General features: G+C 49.4%; 1 protein-coding gene across 1 annotated transcript in view; it reads right to left on the bottom strand.

Annotated features, from left to right (window-relative positions):
- Nucleotides 1-1604: 1604 nt before the first annotated feature.
- The window catches only part of cntnap5a (contactin associated protein family member 5a), a 90843-nt gene continuing 80329 nt past the window's right edge, over nt 1605-12118 (bottom strand). The window contains exons 19-24 of the mRNA XM_034561728.1: nt 11071-11304; nt 7104-7237; nt 6468-6559; nt 6169-6365; nt 3657-3731; nt 1605-1821 (exon numbers count right to left, since the gene is read on the bottom strand). Coding sequence (XP_034417619.1) covers nt 1628-1821; nt 3657-3731; nt 6169-6365; nt 6468-6559; nt 7104-7237; nt 11071-11304 — 926 coding nt within the window. The 3' untranslated portion in view covers nt 1605-1627. The remainder of the gene's footprint in view (nt 1822-3656; nt 3732-6168; nt 6366-6467; nt 6560-7103; nt 7238-11070; nt 11305-12118) is intronic.

The following is a 12118-nucleotide window of genomic DNA, read 5'->3' as shown; positions in this document are numbered from 1 at the left end:
CGACTGCTTCGTATTCATGTAACTGTGATGATCCTCTCCGTTAGCTAGCTCATTTCTGCTACTTTCACGATTTCAATGTACATCATTGCTTTCGGAATTCTTACACACTGAAAATGTGCAACGTGTAACGATCCGGACAACATTCTTTAAAAAACCTTTAAAAAGGTTTATATATGTCAACGTATTGTGCTGCTCGAGGTATCTACTGCCAACCCGGAAAGGTCCGTCTTGTCCTTTTTAATACCACTTGATCCTCCAGAGGGGACAGCGAGGTCACTGGAGCTGTCCGGTGTCCAACGTGAGGACGAAGGCGTGGAAGGAGAGCTTGTCGATAATGCTCTCGTGTTTTGTTTTGTGGATTAAATCCAAAGTGGCAGAAATTAGAAAAAAAACAAGAAAGAAGTAAACTCAAAGATGGCTCACGGAAATTTTAGGCTGCACTAGTGAATATCATGAGACAGCATGAGTTATTGTGATAGTCAGGTGTTTTTTGCCCCGCTGTTTTATTTTAATATCTGACAGGCTGCACATTTAAATCGCATGAACCCGGTGGTGGAGGTGGAGCAGGTGGCCGGATCTTACACATTGCACCTTTTCAAAAAAAAATAATACACCAGCAGAATTTGCACAATCAAATAAAATAAAAATAAAAAGTAATAAATAAATGAGGTCTGAATGGTGTGCTATGCTTTTCTTTTCTTTTTTTTTTATGGGGACAAAACTTTGAGGAAAAAAACACCCCGAAACACTTGAAAAGGTGCCGAGTTACGGATCCGGTTGACAGAAGATTACAGGATTTAGGTTTCCATGCTACTTCAAACAGGCGCGAAAAGAAACGCCACCGAGGGTCAACTGACGTTGTGCACGAGTGGGAAACTCAAATTTCCTTTTTAATTCTATGCAGAAATGGGTTTTGCAGAACTGAACGACTGAATAAGCTCCTCTCTATGGAAATGCGATTGCTTTTGTGCCAAAAATCACATGAATAACTTCTAAAATGTTCAAATAAAAACTTGTATGCAAATTAGGCACTCATACAGTATATAGGCAGTGTTGTCCCCCCCCCCCCCCCCCCCTCATCCATCCATCTTTCTTCTTCTAGAACATTCACCGCCACTGGAAAAAAAACAAAGACAGCAGCGAACGCGCGCATATCTTACAGCCTGGCCTACTTTCCCTGACTCGCAAAGTACAATTTAGTGAGTCCCGCCGTAGTGAGGACGTATCGCGCATTTGAAGGGAGGGAGGGGCGGGGGTGGGGGGGTTCTAACAAAAAGTTGTGCGCAATCAGGATGGACGGCAGCTGTCGCTCATCGCACCTCCAGGTGTCCCCTCTTCGTGCCCCCTCCCCCCTCCAACATTCACCTTTACACAATGTTTGCAACGACACAGCAGCTTGATTTCGGACAGTTTCACCAACATCAAATACACTAACAGCTGCAAAGCCGCAGCATCACCAGAGTGGACCACAGGCTGCAGTGTGTCCCCCGGGAGACTCTCCTCCAGGGCACGTATGGATGTTTTGGCGTAAAAAGAAAAAGAAAAAGATCCCGCAGCGGCACGTCCAGCTGTTAGTCCTTCACACGAGAGAGAGAGAGGTAAGTCCGTGGCTTTCCTGTCCACGCAGTCAGATGTAGAACTCCTTCATGTTCTCCCTGACCGAGTTGTGCAGGTGCAGCTCTGTCCTGTAGTCCGTGTACATGCCGAGCCGGTTCTCCTCTTTGATGCCGGCGCTCCTCTGGGCCCGCCGCTGCTGGTAGAGGAGGCGGCTTATCACAGCCAGGGCGCACACGGCGATGAAGACCACCGCCGTGACCACACCTGAGGACACAGCAGGGCAGATGCATTAGTGGACGCTAACTCTCACGCGAGTTCACGAGCTCTCGTCTGGATCGTACGAGTCAGACTCATCAAACGTGACCAGCACGAACGCCACCCGAGTGTTCGTCAAAATGAAGAAATGGTTTCTTGTGAAAAACGTCTCGCCAACGGGGAGTAAAATAATTCACGATGGTCATATCCATTTTTTTAAATGAATGGGGACTTTGTTAGGTGATATATATAATTTTTTTTTACGAGGGTTTTCTTACTCAAAAGTTACTTCAAAATCAAAGAAATGAAATCCATTGGTGAAGAACCCAGACTAATTGCACATGAACTCTGGATCATCTGTAAATTCACTGGTATCCATTTACTCGCCTAAGATATGATGGTATGATGAATACTGTGTCTGTATCGAGTCACAATATCACAGCCTCTCCTAATGAGCTGGAGCTTAGGCTGTTTAATGTGTTTCGGGTGTTGATGAGACTCTCGGGCTCCTGTTGCAAAATTCAACACTTATCCACCAACTCCCCCTGGAGGCAATTACACCTCTAACCCCTGTACCTCTCTACCCCTTGTAACCCTCTACCCCCTGTAATCCATCTACCCCCTGTACGCCTTGTACCCCCTGTAACCCATCTACCCTCTGTACCCCTCTAACCCTTGTAACCCTCTACCTCCTGTACCCATCTACCCCGTGTACCCCTCTAACCCTTGTAACCCTCTACCTCCTGTACCCATCTACCCCCTGTAACCCATCTACCCCCTGTACCCCTCTACCCCTTGTAACCCTCTACCCCCTGTACGCCCTCTATCCCCTGTACCCCTCTACACCCTGTAACCCATCTACCCCCTGTACGCCCTCTACCCCCTGTACCCCATCTACCCCCTGTACGCCCTCTACCCCCTGCTTCCCTCTACCCCCTGTACCCCTGTAACCCATCTACCTCCTGTACGCCCTCTACCCCCTGCTTCCCTCTACCCCCTGTACCCCTCTACCCCTTGTAACCCTCTACCCCTTGTACGCACTCTACCCCCTGTACCCCTCTACCCCCTGTAACCCATCTACCCCCTGTACCCATCTACCCCTTGTAACCATCTACCCCCTGTACCCCCATATCCCATGTACCCCTCTACCCCTTGTACCCATCTACTACCCCTTGTAACCCTCTACCCCCTGTAACCCTTGTATCCCATGTACCCCTCTACCTCCTGTACCCCTCTAACCCCTGTAACCCATCTACCCCCTGTACGCCCTCTATCCCCTGTACCCCTCTACACCCTGTAACCTATCTACCCCCTGTACGCCCTCTACCCCCTGTAACCCCTGTACCCTTGTAACCCATCTACCCCTTGTACGCCCTCTACCCCCTGTACGCCCTCTACCCCCTGTAACCCTCTACCCCCTGTAACCCTCTGCCCCCTGTACCCCCGTATCCCCTGTACCCCTCGACCCCCTGTACTTTACATGGTATTTTACCAACATGTTAAATTATTCCTGTCAATGATTTTATTTGCCTCACGCTGATCAGCTCGGGGGCTTTTTCTTTTGTCAGAGACATTGTGAAAAGAGAAAATACAAAGCAACGTTTCCCCATTCAGAAAGCACAAAGAAATCCTCAAACATCATCATCACCACCATCATCGTCACCATCACCATCATCATCACCGTCACCGTCATAACAAAGCTGTTAGTGGCAGTGATGAAAATGAACCCGAGCTAAGTTGAAGCTATCCAGAGACCGGGAGAAGAAAGAAAAAGGAGAATCAAGATGGAGGCGAACAGAGCGAAAGACAACAGACAGTCGGGAGGCGAGATGAGAGCAACAGACCTGCGATCACGACCAGATCCTTCTGGGTGCTGCCGCCGTGCTGCTCCTTGTCTTTATTGGCTGTTACCGTTTGATCTGAAGGAGCAGAAGCAGACAAATGAACCCGGCATTAACGTGGACCCTCTGCTGGTCTGTTTTTATAACCACAGGTATGTTTTCTCTGACCCGGACCCCGTCTCCTCCTGCTGCTGCTAAACGGGCTGTGATAAGATCCGTCTGTATGCATCTGTTAAAAGAGCCGGTTGCAGAGCGGTAACACATGTTATCTTTTCCCCTTTCGGGGGTTGTTTGTTTTGGAGATGATTTTCCACACGCAGACGGGATCGGGAGAAAGGTCGAAGAAGAAAGAGGTTTTGTTATTCCTCTGCAGGCTTCTTCCCCCCTGTGCGTAAGTGCAAGAGAACATTTAGTGGGCGAGCGATGACTCTGCGGCGCTCTTCCCCTCAACGCCCGGACCACGAGACGATGACGACGTCAAGGCGTCGCGCCGAATGAGCCCCGACGCGAGCGTCTGTTTCCTGTAACATAAGGAACATAATTTCTCCTCTAAATGAGAGAATCTCATCGGCTCAATCTGGCGCCTCGACAGACGGGACAATTAGGACGCCGTCTGACGAATGTATTCACGGTTTTAGGATGTATATTTATATATTTATACATGTCGCGGTTTTCAAGTCAAATCGTAGTTTTTTTTTTTTTTTTTTTAATGATCTCGAACCATAAACTGCTGTAAACAAATAAATAAAATGCATTTGTGTCACCGTTAAGGCGTCGACGGCTCCATTGGTAAGTGTTGAAATTGCAGTCGACAGAACAGCTGCAATGTGTCGGCTTTCGGAGAGAGACGGAAATTCAATTCACAAGTTACAAGTGAAAAGCTCAACAGGAGGCAGATTAGACTGAAAGCTCCGCTTTTGGTGGGGGGGGGGGGGGGGGTTATAGCAGCTATTTTATCTTCTGTTTTTTTTCATAAACTAGGTCACTTCTTCACCGGGATTGATCACCGCGGTGCCGCGTGTTGCTCATAAAGCTCAACGGGAGTTCACCTTTTTTTTTTACAGAGTGATCAGATCGTAAGGAGGAAGTGGACAACGAGGGTTGTGTGTGTGTGGGGGGGGGGGGGCGCTAAATTCTCATCCGATCCATCCCTAATCCCGTGGATCCGGCATTATCAATAAACCGCATTATCTTTTTAACCGCTTATCCTGTTCGGGGGTCGGGAGCTGATCCCAGCTGACATGAGGCCTGATCATGTCGTGAGATAAAGACCCACAACCATTAACGCAAAGGAGGACACGCAAACGTCCGGCCCGGGAATCGAACCCTCAGTCTGCGGGGATGGCTATCGCCCCTTTGTAGCATCTAATGAAGTCTAGAATATTCCCAATAAGAAATAAGGGCTTTTTTGAAGTATTGTACATAAAGAAAAGCTGCAGATCAGAGCCTCATATTTGAGAAGCTGAAACCAGAATATGTTTTTACTAGAGAATAAAAAACTGGAAATATTTTTGAGCGTCAACTAATTAATTAGTTTGGGAACTTTCAGCTTTCTCGTCTCACGCGCAGAAAACTAGAACAAAAAGAAGTTTAGCTCGCTTATTATTCAGGTGACATTTCAACAATCATGAAGTGTGTGAGAGTGTGTGTGAGAGTGTGTGTGTGTATGAGTGAGTGAGTGGGTCGTGTGAGTGTGAGAGCGTGTGTGTGAGTGCGTGTGTGTGAGTGGGCGTGTCAGTGTGTGTGTGTAAGTCCGTGTGTGTGTCTGTGTGAGTGTGTGTGTGTGTGTGTCTGTGAGTGTGTGTCTGTGTGAGTGTGTGAGTGTGTGTGTGTGTCTGAGTGTGTCTGTGAGTGTGTGTCTGTGAGTGTGTGTCTGTGAGTGTGTGTCTGTGTGTGTGTGAGTGTGTGTGTGTGTGTGTCTGTGAGTGTGTGTGTCTGTGAGTGTGTGTGTGTCTGAGTGTGTGTGTGTCTGTGAGTGTGTGTGTGTGTGTCTGAGTGTGTGTGTGTGTCTGTGTGTGTTTGTGTCTGTGAGTGTGTGTGTCTGTGAGTGTGTGTGTCTGTGTGAGTGTGTGAGTGTGTCTGTGAGTGTGTCTGTGTGTGTGTGAGTGTGTCTGTGTGTGTGTGAGTGTGTGTGTCTGTGAGTGTGTGTGTGTCTGTGAGTGTGTGTGTCTGTGAGTGTGTGTGTCTGTGAGTGTGTGTGTCTGTGTGTGTGTGTCTGTGTGTGTGTTTGTGTCTGTGTGAGTGTGAGTGTGTGTTTGTGTCTGTGTGAGTGTGTGTGTGTCTGTGAGTGTGTGTGTGTCTGTGTGAGTGTGTGTGTGTGTGTCTGTGAGTGTGTGTGTGTGTGTCTGTGAGTGTGTGTGTGTGTGTCTGTGAGTGTGTGTGTGTGTCTGTCTGTGTGTGTTTGTGTCTGTGAGTGTGTGTGTCTGTGTGTGTGTGTGTGTGTGTGTGTGTGTGTCTGTGAGTGTGTGTGTGTCTGTGTGAGTGTGTGTGTGTGTGTGTGTGTGTGTGTTCTGACCCTGCAGCGTGTGCGAGGTGGACTCCGCCAGCGCTCCGCAGTTGGACTGCACCAGCGGCCCCCTCACGGTGACCAACGAGCTCCCGCGGTTGGTGAGCGCCGCCTTCAGCGGGGCGACGTGGTTGAACTGCACCGAGGAGAGGCAGCCCACGAAGCCCCGGGAGGCCGCCAGCGTGGCCTCCTCGTCCAGGCGCTCGCTCCCCGCTGAGGACAGAGGAGGAGACGCCGCACGCCGTTACAGACGGGCAGGCGTTGACCAGAGAGACCGGCGGCGGACCGGCGAGCGGCCGCGGGAGGACTTACCGGTGACTTTGCCCAACGTCAGGGACCTGATGGAGATCAGCTCCGCCTCAGACGACAGGCTGTACTTCCTGTGGACGTCCTGGTCGATCTGGTGGAGAGAGAGAGAGAGAAAAATCTAAATAACGAGGCAATTACCAGAAACCTGAACCCAACGCCAGCGTTTCAACACATTATGGATCCAGACTCTCTCCGGCGTCATGACACCCAAACCCGCCCACGGTGAGCTCTGAAGTGGTTTAGACCCCCCCCCCCCCCCCCCCTATGCTGACTCAGTTGCGTCACTTAACTCTCAACAATAAAAACACTGCAGTGATTTTGATCGCGTCCACTTAAAAGAAAACTAAAACGCCCACAGAGTGAAGATAACGGGTTTTCACTGTTTTTGTTGTTGTTGTTGTTGGCTGAGCTGGTGATGCTGTGAGGTAATGCAGCCCTGAGCACCGCGCCAGACTCCATTAAAAAAAATACAATAATAATTTGCGTGTCAACAACCTGTCACGCGGTAATCGAGGAGGTTAATAACCAGCCGTGAGGAGGGAATGTTATTTTATCTCCAAACCAGATCTTGTGTATTTCCAGTCAGTTTTGCCACAACGACGATATCACAAAAGACGGCCGAGAGCTTCTCGTACCTGCACGTAGAGGTTCTTCCCCACCCGGTGGATCCTGATCCGGTGCAGCCGTCCGTCCGCCATGTTGGCCGCGACGGGGCTGAAGACGTCGGGGCTCCTGTCGGTCTGGAGGTGGTACCAGATCTGCAGACTGCCTGCACACACGAAGCAGGAAAAGACACGTCAGCGCTCCTCTGAAGCATGAAAAGCACGTTTTCTTTGAACAACCGCCAACGACTACACCGTTTAATCCCAGCCGGAAGCTGGGAAAAAAAAACAAAACATCATTACCGTCAGATGTTTTCACCTTTTTCCCCCTCGAAACACATCGCGCGCGATGAATATTTCATTAAAAAAAAAAAAAAAAACGTTGTCTTTAACCGGATTCTGTAAAAAACATAAAATTCGGAGCTCTGCGGCGCAAACTGGGAAACCACGATGGATTCTCCTGAGCCCGACGGTCACGTGACAACTGAGGGGCTGTGAGGGTAGCTCGATATACACATTTATCTTTACAACATCAGCAACACTTTTTGGGCACTTGGAGAAATGTTTGATATATATATATATATATTGAATTTTTTTTTTTTAACTGTTTTTTTTTAATGACTTACGGCATTGTAAATGTTTAATACGCCACAAAAGACACAGCTTCTCGCCACGATGATGCTGTTTCCATGGAGCTGCAGGACTTTATGTATTTGCAATGACAAGACAGTCTATCTAACAATTGAATTTATATATATATATATACTGATTTACCGGAATGATGTGGGCTGCATATATACTGTATATATATATATATTTTTTTTTTATATAAATAGACCGCTATATCTAAACTTCTTCAATTGCCTTTTGAGAGATGCAAATATTTATCTCTGAGACCTTTCGTTCCCACACAGCAAAAAAAAAAAGGTAAAAGTCAATATGTGCTCAGTGTTCCTCCCACACACAATGGCCGCCAGATCAAACAGTCAGATAGCTATGCATTGTCAAGTGGAGCCGGGTCAATATTACAATTCCCGGCCTGCAGGTGAAGGGCTCTGCCGTAGTGATTCATTTCAAATCCCCGGAGCGCCGCCCGCAGGCGAAGGTCGCCGTGGATGAAGTGTTTCTCTGCAGGTTGTTCAACGGAGAGAGCCGGGGAACACACGCCAGTTCTGTTGCTTTACAACCGCCACGGAGGGACTTGGAGGGGGACGAGCGACCCGGAAGTTCGGGAGAGAGTCGGCTCGCGGCTCGGAGGCCCGTCTTGGGAAATACTCCGGGTGAGGGAGGGGGGGGGGGGGGGGGGACCGGTTTATGAGGAGGAACACGTTCACACTCAAAGAGGAGCTTCAGTCCAATCGGGTCTTTTTTGAGTTTGTTCTGTCTGTATGTCTGTCTGTCTGTATGTCTGTGTGCCTGCCTGTCTGTCTGTCTGTCTGTCTGTATGTCTGTCTGTCTGTGTGCCTGCCTGTCTGTCTGTCTGTCTGTCTGCCTGTGTGTCTGTCTGTCTGTCTGTGTGTCTGTCTGCTTGCCTGCCTGCCTGTGTGTCTGTGTCTGTCTGTCTGTCTGTCGGTCTGTGTGCCTGTGTGTCTGTGTGCCTGTCTGTCTGTCTGTCTGCCTGTGTGTCTGTCTGTCTGTGTGCCTGTCTGTCTGTGTGCCTGTCTGCCTGTCTGTCTGTCTGTCTGTGTGCCTGTCTGTCTGTGTGCCTGTCTGCCTGTCTGTCTGTCTGTCTGTGTGCCTGTCTGTCTGTGTGCCTGTCTGCCTGTCTGTCTGTCTGTGTGCCTGTGTGTCTGTCTGTCTGTGTGTCTGTGTCTGTCTGTCTGCCTGTGTGTCTGTCTGTCTGTCTGTGTGCCTGTCTGTCTGTCTGTCTGTCTGCCTGTGTGTCTGTCTGTCTGTCTGTGTGTCTGTCTGCTTGCCTGCCTGCCTGTGTGTCTGTGTCTGTCTGTCTGTCTGTCGGTCTGTGTGCCTGTCTGTCTGTGTGCCTGTCTGCCTGTCTGTCTGTCTGTCTGCCTGTGTGTCTGTCTGTCTGTGTGCCTGTCTGTCTGTGTGCCTGTCTGCCTGTCTGTCTGTCTGTCTGTGTGCCTGTCTGTCTGTGTGCCTGTCTGCCTGTCTGTCTGTGTGCCTGTCTGTCTGTGTGCCTGTCTGCCTGTCTGTCTGTCTGTGTGCCTGTGTGTCTATCTGTCTGTGTGTCTGTCTGTCTGCCTGTGTGTCTGTCTGTCTGTCTGTGTGCCTGTCTGTCTGTCTGTCTGTGTGCCTGTGTGTCTGTCTGTCTGTCTGTCTGTGTGCCTGTGTGTCTGTCTGTCTGTCTGTGTGCCTGTCTGTCTGTCTGTGTGCCTGTCTGTCTGTGTGTCTGTCTGTCTGTCTGTGTGCCTGTCTGTCTGCCTGTCTGTCTGTCTGCCTGTCTGTGTGGGTGTCTGTGGGTGACACACACGATGGCGGCGGCCTCTTTTTCTTCCTCGTTACCAAATCTTTTCCTTCCTGAACAACACCGGTCTCCATGGAGCATCTGGACCGACTCGGACCTCCAGATGAGTCCAAATCATTCCATTAAGCTTCATCACGTTGTGCGTGTGGCGCCCCCCGGTGTTGTGTTCACGCCCGCGAGGAGCACGTCCGCCGCTCGCCGCCCCGAGAACACACTTGAGATTTCACCAACGTGTTAATTAAGTGGCCCCCGGACTCCTCGAGACGCCCCGCGCCTCGCACAACGTTTTGACGGGCGAATCTGCACATGTCCTTGCAATCAGTTCTTGTAGAGGTAACCCCCCCCCCCCCCCCCCCCCCCCCCCCCCCCCCCCCCCCTCCCCCATACCTCCCAACCCCCCTACTTTGGTTACTCGAGTGCAATGGGGATATGATTGATTCATTAAAGTGGATTCTTCCCCCCCCCCTAAAAAATAAATGGCGCTCTCCGAGTGAAGTCTGGCGTATCTCGATTGCGGCGCGAATGTAAAGTGGACCCGCTTGTCAAAGGGAAGCAATCTCCCGTGTAATTATGCAAGGAGATGATCCGGTAACCATGGTGACACGATTGTGTCAGCTCGCGAGAGAGAAACAGAGTTTTTTTTGGACTGCCTGCTTCGACCCGGTTTTTGTCGTTGTCTTGACATCCAGTCGAGCTGCAGCTAACGACGCGGCGCCGCTCCTCTGGGCGTTAAATAACTGCATTAAATGTGACTCGTTATTCCAAGAAACACGTGAGAGCGATCTCTCTTTGTGCATCAGGACAGAGGAGGTTCATTTAAGGGAAGCGACCGGCTAACGGCGACACGCGACCTCCATTTTTTTTTTTTTTTTTTGACCCTTCCGGCTCTCCGTCCACCTCAAAAAGATCAGCGCTGTCGGGGCGGCGGCCTGCTAACTGTTAAAGGTCAGCAAAGTCCAATGATTTGATTCCACAATTATACAAAATAAATTAATTTCCTTCATCCCTGTGAGTGAATCCACTAATTGGCAACATAAAAAACTAAATAGAGACGACCGTCATTACATCACCGTCAAACCATATGATTCTCACCAAACCTCTGATGATGATGATGATGATGATGATGACGTCATCATAAAACTGTGGCTGTCAGCAGCATCGCTGGAAGACGACGTGTTTGCCGACAGCAGCTAAATCTAACCGGCTAAGTTACAGTAAGCTACACGTCACGTTCAAAGAACGTAACAAGGAAAGGCGATCACTAGCGCCCCCTAGAGTCCACGCCGGTGTAAAACAGTCACCGCAACCACGAGAGGTCCAGAAAGTCATAAATGAGTACACTAAATATTATCCTCCTGGGTTCAGAAATATGAGGGATTAGCCTCGGACAGACACACACACACACTCAATTGAACGCATGATCTCCCCACAGGCTGGCGGTGACATATATATATATATATATATATATATATATATATATATGTATATATATATATATATATATGTCACCGCCGTGAGTTATTACTGCGCAGCAGGTCCTTTTCTTTCACACCATCATGTCATGAGTGTGCGTACCGTTCTTGGCCAGGATGACGGCGATGTACTGCTGGCTGAAGGTGCTGACAGCGAGCAGCATGGCCGGCCTCTGGGAGGTGACGAAGCTGAAGGCCACGTCCTCTCTGGCCCGGCTGCTGCTGCTCCTCTCCGCCGACACGCTGGAGGCCTGCGAGCGTCTGTTCTGCATCACCGAGAAGGGCTCCTGGAAGGTGTAGGTCACCGAGGACTCCGTGTCGAAGGACACCGACACCTCTGCAGAGGGGTAGAGAAAAAAAACAAAAGAAGAAGAAGAAGAAGAAGAAGAGGAGCCGGCGGCGCCGTTACAACCAGATTGAAAGATTGAAACCCGGCTCGCAGCCTCCAGATGTTGAAACGTCGACGCAGTTACGCCTCGAGATATAAAATAAATCAACACAACTCAATCAAAAGTGGGGTGAGAAGAAGTTTGTGCCCGACGGGTAGAGTAGCTCAAGGTAGGGCAACGATGTCTTTCTTCAGAGATGTATTGGTGTGTGTGTGTGTGTGTGTGTGTGTGTGTGTGTGTGTGTGTGTGTGCAGGTACACAATAACTCTCTGGGCATTTACTGTATATTTACCGCGTAGCTACGATCCATCTTTGCAGAGCGTGTTCTTTTATGGAGGGAAATGAAACGGAGGAGCTGATCGTGTGCACAAGACTTTTTTTTTATTATACCCTGCGATTTTCTTTTTTAGGAAGTGACACAAGAGGGTGGAACGCTAAATAATGACTTTTATAAAGTCTAAACAACGACGTGGTAGCAACCTGTCAATCACCTTGTAGACCCGCAGCTTTAACACATAAAGCGTAGACTTCTATACAACCAGAGGAGTCGCCCCCTGGTGGTCAGTAGAGAGAATGCAGCTTTAACACATGAAGCGTAGACTTCTATACAACCAGAGGAGTCGCCCCCTGGTGGTCAGTAGAGAGAATGCAGCTTTAACACATGAAGCACATACTTCTATACAACCAGAGGAGTCGCCCCCTGGTGGTCATGAGAGAGAATGCAGCTTTAACACATGAAGCATAGACTTCTATACAACCAGA

This window comes from Cyclopterus lumpus, chromosome 21 (assembly GCF_009769545.1).
Source record: "Cyclopterus lumpus isolate fCycLum1 chromosome 21, fCycLum1.pri, whole genome shotgun sequence".
Classification (NCBI taxonomy): Eukaryota; Metazoa; Chordata; class Actinopteri; order Perciformes; family Cyclopteridae; genus Cyclopterus; species Cyclopterus lumpus.
This window is presented reverse-complemented; position numbering and strand designations above follow the sequence as displayed.